The 12,972-nt window shown below is 37.7% G+C and overlaps 1 protein-coding gene across 2 annotated transcripts in view; it reads right to left on the minus strand.

Moving 5' to 3' along the window:
* Window positions 1–253: 253 nt before the first annotated feature.
* nub (nubbin) overlaps window positions 254–12,972 on the minus strand; it is a 44,756-nt gene continuing 32,037 nt past the window's right edge. The window contains exons 1-3 of one of the 2 annotated variants that reach the window (XM_068295492.1): window positions 9,145–10,084; window positions 4,824–4,868; window positions 254–1,989 (exon numbers count right to left, since the gene is read on the minus strand). In XM_068295492.1, coding sequence (XP_068151593.1) covers window positions 326–1,989; window positions 4,824–4,868; window positions 9,145–9,283 — 1,848 coding nt within the window. In that variant the 5' untranslated portion in view covers window positions 9,284–10,084 and the 3' untranslated portion in view covers window positions 254–325. Of the gene's footprint in view, window positions 1,990–4,823; window positions 4,869–9,144; window positions 10,085–12,972 lie in introns of those variants that run through there. The other variant, XM_068295491.1, reaches the window with a different exon arrangement.

Raw genomic sequence — 12,972 nt, forward strand, 5'->3', positions numbered from 1 at the left:
AAGCTAATATTTGATGTGTTTGCGTCTTTGAACCTGGAATGAGAGAAGCAAATAAAAGCATTTCATTAGTAATTACTCGGAGAGAAACTCAATTGGTTAAAACTAATAAAGTTTTTTACAGTTGAGATCTAAAAGTGTCTTTAAACAAAATTAGAAGCTTCTACAAATTGTTAGACAAAGCTAGTTCTATGTAGTTTTACACACCTGTTTATAGTTTGGCCAGTTGCATTTACTATTTAATTTTATTTATTCCTTGTGTTTTCCTTACATTGCACGTTTTGTCCGTCGAATCTTTGGCCATCCATCGGCAGCATTACGACTTTTTCTAGTGCATCATGTAGGGTGACTCGTCCATATCATCACCACCAGTAGGACTGTCCAGTGAAGGGTTGATACGCTTTTCCTTCTGTCGACGATTACAAAACCAAACGCGTACAACTTCCTTCTCCATGCCCAGACGATCGGCCAGTTGACTAATTTCCTCACTCGTGGGTTTCTGATTGGCCATGAAAGCCTTCTCTAGCGCTCCGCGGATGGTTGTCTCAATCGATGTGCGCTTCTTGCGACGACGACCAATTATTTCCGGAGTACTCACCGTGGCCTGTAGGGCAGCCGGGTCAAAGACTCCGCCTGTGGCTTGAATTGTGCGATCGGCATCATCTAACCATTTCTGAAGCAAAGGCTTTAGTTTGCACATGTTCTTAAAGCTCAAGTTCAATGCCTCGAAACGGGATATGGTGGTCTGAGAGAAATCATTTCCATAGAGTTTACCCATGGCCAGACCCACATCACCTTGGGTAAAACCAAGTTTAATGCGTCGCTGCTTAAAGGTTTTGGCAAATTGTTCCAGTTCCTCCAGATCGGTGGTCTCCTCGGGTGATGGTTGTTCACCTGCTGCTCTGGCACTGGCCACGGTTTTCGCCTGCGGAGTGCCAGAATTGGTGGCCGTAGAGCCCGTGGAGGAGATCTGGGTGCCACTTGTCGGTGTACTGGGCGTTAGGATGCCACTCAATTTCAAACTAGCCGAGGAACTTGGCGGTGTAATCTGCAGCATTGTGTTGGTCGATGTGCTGGCCGCTGCCGTTATCTGTGGCGGCGAGCTGGCAGGACTTCGCACCGATATGGGACTTCTCAAGTTCGGGGTAGAACTACGCGGCTGTGGCAGGTTCATGGATGTTGTTTCCTCCATTTGACGCTTTTGCAGCGATTGCAGTTGCTGATTGGCCTGGCTTAGGGCCTGCAATTGGCTTTGCATTAGAAATTGGGCAGCAGCCACTTGGGTGGCCAGGCTAGGATCATCTTGTTGCAGGCCCAATGAACCATTTCGCAAGAGTTCCATATAACTGTTGTATTGTTGTTGCAGGGCAACTTGACGTTGCTGCAACAATTGCTGGAACTGAGCGAAATCCTGGGCTGACAATAATGGATGATGACCAGCAGCAGCAGCGGCCGCTAATTGGGCTTGCGGCGAGGACATGCCTGGCAAAGCCAGGAGCGGATTAATGCCATTGGCGGCCACAGCAGCAACAGCAGCTGCCATTGAAGCAGCAGCCATTGATGTGGCTGGTGGAGGGGGAGAAGGTGCTCCTGCTGCTGCCGTTACCGCTGCCGCTACCGATGATGCGGCTAGGTGAGGAGAGATCACTGGACGACTTAGTGATTCTAGGGGTAATGGTGGTGGCGACGTGGTTGTCTTCGAGGATTTCATGGAATTGGCTGGCGATTGAGTGCTATGACGTGAGTTATCACTGGTCAAGTTCAAGGCTCCACCATTAGCATCATCATCATCGTAGTCGTCTGTTTGTTCTTGCTTGTACTGCACATGATGATGATGATGCGGCAGATGTGGATGATGATGGTGAGCCGGATGTGGAACCAGCAATTGACGTTTGGCCTGCTGTTGGCTCAGCGATAGAGCCGGACTCAATGGTGAACGACAGCGATCACTAGAAGTTCCCACACTGGAATTATTATCATCGCAATCGGAAGCTGCAAAGAAGCAAAAGCAAAAGAGGATATGTTAAAACAAAATTAGGGACATTTTACCCTGGAAAAAGTCAACTATATAGTATGCAAAACGTCTAACCAAAATTGGTTTGCACTAACTCTCCAAAAGAAAAACCTCTAGTATATACTGGCTTTATATTAGACACATATTCAAAATGAACCCTTTTGAATTTCGTATTCAAAAATGAAACCTTTTTCAAAATCATCATAAACAAATATATATGAAAACGAAACGAATTCAAGTTTTTTCATATACTACCCTGAATGCTATGCAAAAATTAGCCGTCCGATGTGTGGTCCTTTTTCTCTGTTTCCTCTTTTTCTCTCGCTTTATTTATTTTTTGCATAAATTTTAGCATTTTCCACATTTTCACTCAATTTCATAGTCGGTTGAGTTTTCCCCCAGCTAAGAAAGAAAGAAAGGCTTTCACGTGACCACCCAGCCGAAATTATTATGCCAAAACCAAAAAAAAAAAGAGAGGCAAAATAAGTTACCCTGGGTCCATCTACCATGTGTGTTGTAGAGTACTACAACTCGAAATCCACCTTCATTGTGCATAGTTTACATAGTGTTCACCTTGAGAGACACATCAAATGGAATTCTCATGTTTTCTTTTCATTTTGTTGTTGAGGCTCACTCAGCAGAGCTGACGCTTTTAGCTGCTTTTAAGTGCCATTTTAGCATTTCAAATGGTTTTCGTTTTTGGCGATTTGTATAAATTTGCTATTTATATGCGCTTTTATATGTATGTGTGTTTGTGAAAGGGAGCCAAGACGAACCAATTGATTTGCAATAATATTTAAATACCACACAAGACACCGGACAAAAGGACACATAGAGTTCATTACAATGTTTCGGACTAGAAAAAGTAAAGTTGATAAACCCTTTTCAAAACAGTAACAAAAAAAAAAAAAAAAAGAAAACGTTGAGCATAGTGTACCATATTAACCCTCTTTGAAGTAGTTCTTCATCTTTGGGATTTTTGCATATGTTTTGGTGGTTGAAGATTTTATTTTTGCTTTTTTTCTGCTCTTTGCTTCTCTCTGGCTACGTGAATTTGATGACTTATTTGCCCAAGTGGGCGACCCACATGGTCAATCGTTTCGTTACATATTGCAGAATGGAAATAAGATGAGCAAAAACAGAAATCCAGGAGAGTGGGAAAAAATATAACTTTCGGTTCGGTCCAGGCAAAGGCTACGGGAACGGCTACGTGCGTCCATTTGGTATTCAGATGATGTGCAAATTCGATTTGTATGTGTTCTCTCTGTAAAGGGCCTCCGGACAGGGGCGTAGGTGGTCAATTTGAACAAATAGATTGGCAAAAAGGAAACTTTTAAGTTTCATATCAACTGATAAAAGATGGTAAATGAAAATGGAATAACTTTAGGCTACTAACTAACGGTGATAGTTGAAAAGTAAAAGAAGTTATCTGAGTTAGATCAAAAGATCTATTTTAAGAAGTATTTTAAAATACTCATCAAACTATAACTTGCTAACGCTAGTAAAAGCAGAGTTACTTGAGGTTGAGGAATAAAGTACTTTTGAAGAAGTAATTAAGTACTCTAAAAGATTTAATATGAAACCTAACAACACAGTTTAAAACGTAGAAGAAAGTAACAAAGATCCGTTCAAATCAGGTTATTTCCAGACAATTTTTGAAAATTTAATGAAATAAATGAATCCCAAGTAGCTGTTTTAAAATCCCCTTAGAAAACACCGCCCTTGCTCATTTAATCGAACCAATAAAAGAGGAAGAAAGGCAAATGGTCAGTTTTCATGTGCACAACTGATAGGATGATCCCACACTCATAGCATAGCATAACGGAATAATTTTTGCATAAAATATATGTAAATACACATTTAGTATATGGTTCGTGAAAGAAATCACAGCAACTGTGTCCAGTCCCGTACACATACAGACACACTCCAACACACACTCCTGCATATGAAAATTCAAATCAAGCACAAATTCTGTCAATAAACGGGGGAGAAAAAATATATTTATATTGAATAGAATAACGAAAAACTCTGTGTCCCTTCGCCTCAGTGTTTTGTCCGGGGAAGAAAAAGGTTAAGCCGTGACTAACAGAGTTCCGTCCGTCCGACATAGACGTGGGCGTAAAAATGTGTGAATTGCAAATTTTACGCATCTAACAAACCCGTCAATAACGAGTTATGAATAATAATGACTGTCCAACATGAAAATGTAAAAACGTATTTCAGAGAGAGAGAGAGAATGGGGGAGATTTCTTAAAGAATTTGTCAAATGGATTTTTAAATGCCACCGAAAACTACTTAAGAAGCTGTTAAGTCAACACTAAAAGATCGACATTAGAGAGTTTGAGGTAGAGGGGAAAAGGGGCATTTAATAAGACATCAAACATTAACTTGGGCACAGAGAATAGAAGTTGAGACTCCTCCCCATCTCTTTCCCTCTCTCTCTCTTGATGTTCCCTAAATCACTGGCAAAAGGGCTGCGACAAAAGTTTTGACAGCCCATTGTATTTGGGTTTTTGGTTTTTTCGGGGGCAACCCTAAAAATCTAAGCGCGTGGCTAACTCGAGCTATGTATGGGATGAGGAAGGGTTGGTTGGTTCATTTCAGTTTAGTTTCGATTTTCATTTTTCGGTTCCTGTTTATTGTCTTTTGAAAACGAATACATACGAGTGATTTAGTGAAACTGATGCCCAATGGCAGATGTTTCCCAAAAATGTGTGAGACAGAAAGTGGACAAAATCGTAAATCGTAAATTGGGGTTAGAGAGTTTGAGAATTTGAGTTTCTGTTTTTGGACAACAGCTGATACCACTTACCATTGGATTGCAACGGCGACGGTGAACGCGACAGACGGCTGATATCTGAAAATAGTCCAAAAAAAGTAAAAACCAAACGTTAAATATATATATATAAATGTACAACATATCTTCTTCAACACTAGACTAGACTAGGACCACTTAAAGCCAAATGCAGTCGTTGGCTTCACTTAAAAGTTTATGTTAAAATCAATAAGTATGTATATATGTATGTATTTACGTATATAGAGAAAACACAAACTGACCAAATGCTTAGCACTCGGACAGTCAGACTTAAGGTATAAAAGGATATTTTTATGACCATCGTCGGGGGAGCAACAACAGCATGAAAACCTGGAGCCACCTGGTGCATGGAATTCGATTTGAATTTCTTTCCTTGCAACATTTGTTTGTTGCATTTTATGAGACTTCGACCAAAACAGGCAGAACAAAGTGGCAAAGTGTAAAATTCTGTCTGCGACTAATTTACGAGTTTGGGGAGGAACTAGAAATTCTAGTTTCATAGCTTTTGAAACGTCAATGTCGTTTCATTCATGTTATTGGGGATAGTCATCGATCGAGTAATTAAAGTAGAAATGCAATATTATTACAATTTCATTGCATTTTCAAATTCTTGAAATGGAAAAAATAAGATTTATATAAATACTTTTTAAATGAACTCTCAAGAACAAAATCAGTCTAAATTAAGTTAATAATTTGTTTTCCTAAGCAATTGCTACAAATTGGAATTCAAAAAACTGATGTAATTTCAATTACTTAATGAAATAATTAAGTAATTATTTAATATGTAACTCTTTTTTCTAAATAAACTTCGAATTTGCTTTGGTTCATTACCTTATAAGAATGAAGTACGATTATAATAAATAATTTCTTCAGAAAGTAGTTTCCTTTCGTTCCGTCCCTGAGTGCAATTTTCTAATCTCAATTTTCTGTCTTTTTTGAGCCTCCTATCTCACCCTATTGTAGCCTACCTCTTCTCAATCTATTTAACTCGCTTATGGCACACTTTTGTCGCCCTTTTAGCTCGCACTAATTAAGGTCCAAACTACTGCCACACGCCAAAGAGAGGGAGAGAAAAACCTCTTGAAGATCGACCTCAAGTGCCCATTTTCTTACAATTAAATGTTATTTCTGGACATATGTGCCGGAACATTTCGGGAAATGTTCTTTCGTCCAGCCGCTAACTAAACTGCCACATAAATTATGTTTTTCTCGAACTCAAATGAAAACACACCCCCGCGCAGGAATTCTCTCGCCCTTTTTCTTTCTCAAAAAAAAAAAGAGCAACATTTTTGTGAATTGAAAACAATTTTGTATAAATTTTTGGCATAAAATCAAAAACCGCAAGCCAACCAACCCTCTGAGGCCCCCCGAGGTAGAATTGTAGAATATAACATTTTAGAGAATTTTACACACAGCGGGTGACGAGTGGCGGGTGGGGGGGGTGGAGTTTGCGGCGATGGCGGTGGCGACTGCTGCAATCTGAGATATGTATATCTTTATATATCTCTGTGTATATATAGTTTTCATGTGGCTCTCATACAATTAGTCAATGACCTCGACCGATGAAAATGGCCATAGAGTGATGAGTGGGAGGGGGGTTTGGCCATAATCACACAAACTCACAAATACATATAGACATCTGTACACAGACACACTCCCCATCACGTGCGCAGACTGACTCTATCGATTGAGTCGTCGTCCTCCTCCTCGTCGTTGTCGTTGTCGTTGTCGACGGCGGAAGCTGCGTGTCTTGAACTCTTGACCCCTCTACTACCCATGATGGACCAACAAAAATTGTAGCCAAAAAGAAAGAAAGAGGAAAAATAAATAACTAAATAAAATAAAAGAAAAATAACAGACATGAAATGTGCGTGTGTGTGTATTTTCCGCTTTGTTTTACTTGAATATTCGTAGCAAAACAAACTAGCAACATTAGACAAAGAGAAAGTAATAGCCTAGAGAGCAAAATCTCTGTCTAACATCGACAGAGACAGAGAAAGAGCGAGCTTAAATCACGGCGAAAAAAAAGAGCTTGATTAGCAAAACCAAAAATTAGGCATAGTCGGCTTTTAGGCTTTAGAGAGGCAAGTACATATATAATCAAAGGGATAACGGACAAGTATTTGCTGTAACATAGGACGAGCAAATGTTCATTGCTTATTCCATAGACTAGCTTTAGCTGCAGTTCTATCATGAAACTGTTTAATTTTAAATCAATTTGTACTTTAAACTTACTAAAATTTCGAATAGGTTCTTTTAATGGGAACTGCTGAACCTAGATTGAGTTTTGATTTTAAAATTACCCAAAGTAAACAATGAAATTCATTCTAGACCATTCATAAATGAGGACATCCTTTTTCAAAGTTTATCAACTTTGGAGTTGGCAAAAGTCATTGAGAAACCTTCGAATTTAATTAGAACCGCACACACTTGAAAACATAACGAAACTGATTAAAATTTGTGTTTTTAGTTTTAAGTATTTACTAATTAATCAGCATTAACTAAGCATTTTGCGTTGTAGTTTCATTTCAATTGCGGAAGCTCATATCCGTTCCGACTTTCAATCAAAAATTCTAAGAATTGAAAATTTCTACTACACACACGCCCCTCTTTCTTTCTACGGCAGTTTTTATTGCACTTCGTCTCCTGTGATAAGGAAAATTCAAAACTACCTTATCAAGATAGACGACCATCGTAATGCTTCATCGTATGAGCTCATTGTACAATGACTAAAAATATATGATTTGATTTTGGTCAACAGGAAAAAAGCAACGAATCTTGCATAAATATTGTCGTCAATAGGTGTTAAATATATATTAATTTAAAAGTGATTGGCATTGTTCGATTAATTTATGAAAAATGAAACCAATGACGAAATGTGTTTACTCCTTCGAGTATATTCTTGATGCGGACAGTTAACTCTACTTTGGTCAATTCCCAGAAGCTGTTGACGGGTTTCTTATAGTTTTTTTTTTGCAGGTGTGCAAAATATTACCATTGATTTGACTTATTTGATAAGAAACTGAGCAAAAGATGAGATAAGCAAATCGCTTTATACAAGGTTTTGATGACTTGATGTATATAATGAGCAAATCAAATGGGTAAATACATACGTATATCAAATATTTCTGAAACGTCTCACGTGTTCAATAGCCTGAATGGTGCAAAGGTACTTAAAAACGAGCACGAGGTTGGCAAAATATAATTTAAGTCCAAGTATTTTATATTAAAATTTTAAGATTTCCAAGTTACTTCAAGGTGGCTTTAATGGAGATTTTAGTCAAGAGGCTTCCAACTTACATTGCATAATCAAATGTGACTATTTTTAATTAAGGATTAAGATCATAAATATATATTAAGCCATTTTTCAATGATAATTTCTTACTAAACGCAATCATAAATTTAAGTTTTTTTTTTTTTTTAATTTCTTATCACTGTTATTTGTTGGGAAAGTCGAAAAAATTCCCCGTTCATTTTGTTTTCTATGTGATTTCATAATTTATTCAAGAAGTACTATCTTTTCGACCTTATCTTTAATATTATTCATATAACTCATTTGGAGTACCCGAATTACTCACATTTCAATTGTGAGTCTATATAGTTTTACATAATCAATCAAGCCATCCCGTACCACTTGACTTTGAGAGTTTTTCGATGGTAACAGGCAATAACACCTGAGACCATTTTTCGAAAAGGTGTTTAACTTATTACTTATTACGCATATTCACAATTTTACCTACATTTGTCATCGAAAAACCGACGACAAATTGATAAGGCAACAAATTAAATATATTGTTTACAATGACCAAGCGCATAGCACAGCGGTTCCATTGAGTACCCATCGTCAGCACCACAATCGACACCACCACCTTCACGCCACCTACGTCTCAGGTTTTTACATGGCCTTTTTGTGTTTTTATTACATGTATAAATATGTGCGTGTGTGTGTGTGTCTTTAGTATATTGTGCAAGAAATGCGTCTTTAATAAATTTATTTTTATGATAGGTATTTGTAATACATATTGGTTAGATTGTATATCGAGTACAAACATTAGACCGGGTACCTAGTTCTACGAAAAAGCACCAGCACCAGCAAAGTGGGTCGTTTTGGTAATTTATGATGGAGACACCCCAACACTAGCAATATCAAACTATTTAAAAAGTTGATTACTCGGGATTGCAATTCTACAAGTGGTCTGTCTTACCGATTTTATATGTACATAGGTCTTAAAAAATTATCAAAAAAAATCACAAGTTTCCAATTTGAAAGCTTACAAATTTCAATATATACAAATAGACTTTAAATAGATAAACTTACATCGATTCTGCATTATGTGTACGGCGACAGCTGCCTCTCGGGCACTTGTCGGTGTTGTCTTTAGCAAATCACGCTTCAAGGAATTATTATTATCCTCGGGACTAGCAGCGGTATGCCAACGTAGCTCCGACATAACCATTTTCACTTTGACCAAAAAAATCCTTTTCTTTTTCACTATATATTTTGATTTGTATATATTTCGTACACAAATTGTTCTTAAGGTGTTCTTTTTAGTGTGGTCACTTTGCACTGCATTAGATAAGTTCTGCTTGATATTGGGTTTTGATTAACGTTTTCTTTTTTCTATTGTTGATGATGTGAATACGTCCAAACGCGTTCGTGTTTCGTGTGAAACTGACAATTGTCGGTTAGTCCAAAGCGGTAAGGACACCTTCCTTTATTATTATTTTCGGTTATTTTTTTTTTGTGCTCAAACTTCCTCTACTCTCATCTACTACTACAACACACGATGCTCGATGCGGCCAGACTAACCTAACGGATGGATGGATAATCGGGCTCTAGGCCTGATGATGATGATGATGGACGGTAAAAACGTAATGTTCTCTGCCTGTGTGAGTGAGTGAGCCTTTGTCTCGCTCTCTCTTCCTTTGCGTATGCTCTCTTTCTATCCCTCACACACACACATCCACACTCACTCGGAGCCGGCTTGGATTTTGAGTTGAAAATTTAGGTTTTTATGCCCAAAACCAAAGAAAAAACGCAGCTTCTAAAGTGAGGGGAAGGTTTCCGTTATGGGTCTTGTTTTTTTTTTTACTCGTCGTTGTTGTTGTTTAGTCACCCCCAGGAGGTAAGGGTTGTTTTTTAACACTCGCACACTCGGAGCGTATAAAAAAGCGTTCGTCTGTGTATAAAAAACTTCTCCACGCGTTTGCCCACTAAACGAAGAACGACTAAACGACGAACGATGCGCTCTAGAAGACTCAACGCGTTCAACTAACTGGTTTTCAAGTCGGCGCCCCGAATAGTGCTGCACTTGAATAAAGCTACACGGTGCGGGCGAAACAAAACGAAGCTTGCTTGCGTTCTCCCGCTCGCTCTCTCTCTCTCTATGCTCTGTCGCTCTCTCTCGTGGTTTATTTACCGTTTTGTATCAGGCATTAGAAATGCGTTCCACACACAGATAGAACGACTACGAACGAGACGTCGTTTCCCAATTGGAACATGGCGTTACACATACGCTATGAGTGACGAGAAGAGGAGAAGGCCTCTTCTCTCGCTCTCATTTGAGTGACTGGCTGTATGTGTGTGTGTGTGTGTGTGTGAGTATAAGTGTGCGGGAGAGTGAGTGAGTGAACTGTAAAATGTTTTAAAATTTTATACCACAATGTCTATGGCTCTTTTGGGGGGAAAACTTCGTCGTTCGTTCGTCGGTTTCTTGACGCAGCGACGAGCTCCATTGTATTGTGTGTGTGTGTGTGAGTGTGTATGAGTGTGCGTGTGGGTGTGGCTTAAAATTTAAATTTAATACTGGGGGGAATGTATATGTGTATGTATGTATGTACGATATGGTCTATGGGATTGTATAGCTCTGTGTGTGTGCGTGGGCTTTATTTTTATGCTTGCACGTTGGGCGCCACATTTCGTAGGGGGATGTATGCGTGTGTGTTTGTGTGTATGCATATTATTTTATGATTGGCGAGTCAAAACTTGGATGCTTTTTGTGTGTGTGTGTGTGTGTGTGAGATGCTATGTAAAAATATTTTAAAGCCTGCGTCGACGCTGACGCTTTGCTTCAGCCAGCAGCATCCACCCATACAAAGTTCCTCATTCCCTCAACACACACACACACACATTTGCTCAGTCCTTCTTTTTGGCTTCTTTGTTCTTGGCATTCGTTTTTTTTCTTTTTCTTTTTTATTTGCCATTCAATTTATGCACACATGTGCGACTCCTCTGGCTGGTGCCTGAAATATATGTATGTATGTATGTATAGGTAGGGGACCTAACCACCCACTGACTTTCATTCTAATATGATTTTGTTCTTGTTTAAATCAGATTTGCTCTCTTTTTCTTCTCTTTCTTTGCATAATGATTTATTTGGCGACATTTATTGGGACAAATTTTATAAACAATTATACAAATATTTGAAATCTAAAGAAAATATGCGTTTCATAGAGTTGCCAGGTTGTCAGATCAAAAGTTTTCTTACACAAGTTAAGAATTTGTTTGAATTTAGCATTGTTTCGATAAAGATATCTCTTATTTAACGAGTTCCCTAACAATTGTGTTAAAATTCATAATTTTTATTTATATTTATCGGTCAGTTGACACATATTCCTTTAAGTTTCCCAAGTATTCTCTAACAAAAGCAAGCTAGTAAAGGTTTTACTGGTTTAAGAAATTTCGTATATGGTCTAATTCCTTAAAGCCTATCGAATTTAACCATCAAATTTAAGAATGCATCATGCCTGAGCTCATTTTTATAGCAAAATAAGTTGAGTCGATTAAATAGGCCATTTAAACTATATATTCTATTGTTCCAATCGCATTCTTTGTTAACATTTAAAAATCGTTTTAATAATATACATGTCATTATATAGAAATTGTTATTTTATTTTTTAGAAAATGACCAAACATTTTATTATTTTTTTTCGTTTGTTATTTTAATATTTCAAAGAACTGGACAAATTATAACGAAAAGTCAAATACTTGGGCATCTTTTATATAAAAGTAAAACAACAACAACAAATCTGTCAGGTAACAAAATAGAAAAAAAAGATGCACAATTTTTATCTTTGTTATGGAAAAAACTCATAAAAAATTGTTACAAAAGTCATAAAAAGTCAAAAACAGGTAAAAAGACAAATTTTCTTCGTCTTGGCCGTGTCGTCCTGGTCAAGGGAAAAAAGAATTTAACGCTGAAAAGTGGCAACACGTTTTCGTCAATGATAACCACCTAGGGTCTTTTGGCTATGGAACAATTTTGATTTTGCGCTCTTTGCATTTATTTCTCCTTTTTATCTTCGTTTATTTTTTTACGACAACTTCCATGTAAATCATAAAAAACTGTTCGATCCAGTCAGTTAGTCAGTTCGGTAACAGTTCTCCCGGTTCATCCTCGCACATATCCTCTTACTACATGTTAATTAGCCAATATGTTGACCTGAAGAAACTACTGGTTATACCCCGGGAGGGCTCTCTCACGTTCGCAAGGAAATGTTAAAAAAAGGGCTTCTTGACTTTTTCCCTCGGCATGACCATAAAAAATATCAAACTATTTGTCGGCTCTCCTCTACGCTCTCTCTCTTTCTCTCACCTGAAACTCTTTTAAACGTCCTTGTCGTAAAATGAAAGAAAATTACTTAAGTCAATGTGTGTTTTGTAGGCAAAGATCATAAAAATGGAAGAGTTGCGCGCTTCGAAGGAAAGGAAAGCAAAGCAAAAAATAAGAAAAAAAAACAATTTTATTGGGGCAGCCGGAAAATATTAAAAAAAAAAATGGGAAATTTCTGTAAATTGTTTGAGAAAATATCTAAAGAAAAAGTGAAATGTCTAATGAAGTCATAAAATTTGTTGGGTTAGCAAACATGTTGGCTACTCGCATTTTTTGGGGTTTGTTCTTTGTGGGTTCTTATACCCTGTAAGCGTTAGTTAAGGTGAGAGTCATATGAAATGAGTTTTGGAAGCTGCATAACTTTAGCTCGCTCGACTGAGACTCTTTTGGCTTAACAATAAATTTTACTTCATATTCCGTTAAAGACTATAGAGTAGCTATAAATGTCCTGTTCTTTTTTACTTCACACAGGGTACTTCCAAGTCGACTAGCCATCTAAAAACTAAAGTTTACTTTGATTTAAAAACCAAACT

This window comes from Drosophila tropicalis, unplaced genomic scaffold (assembly GCF_018151085.1).
Source record: "Drosophila tropicalis isolate 14030-0801.00 unplaced genomic scaffold, ASM1815108v1 contig_845, whole genome shotgun sequence".
NCBI classification, from domain to species: domain Eukaryota; kingdom Metazoa; phylum Arthropoda; class Insecta; order Diptera; family Drosophilidae; genus Drosophila; species Drosophila tropicalis.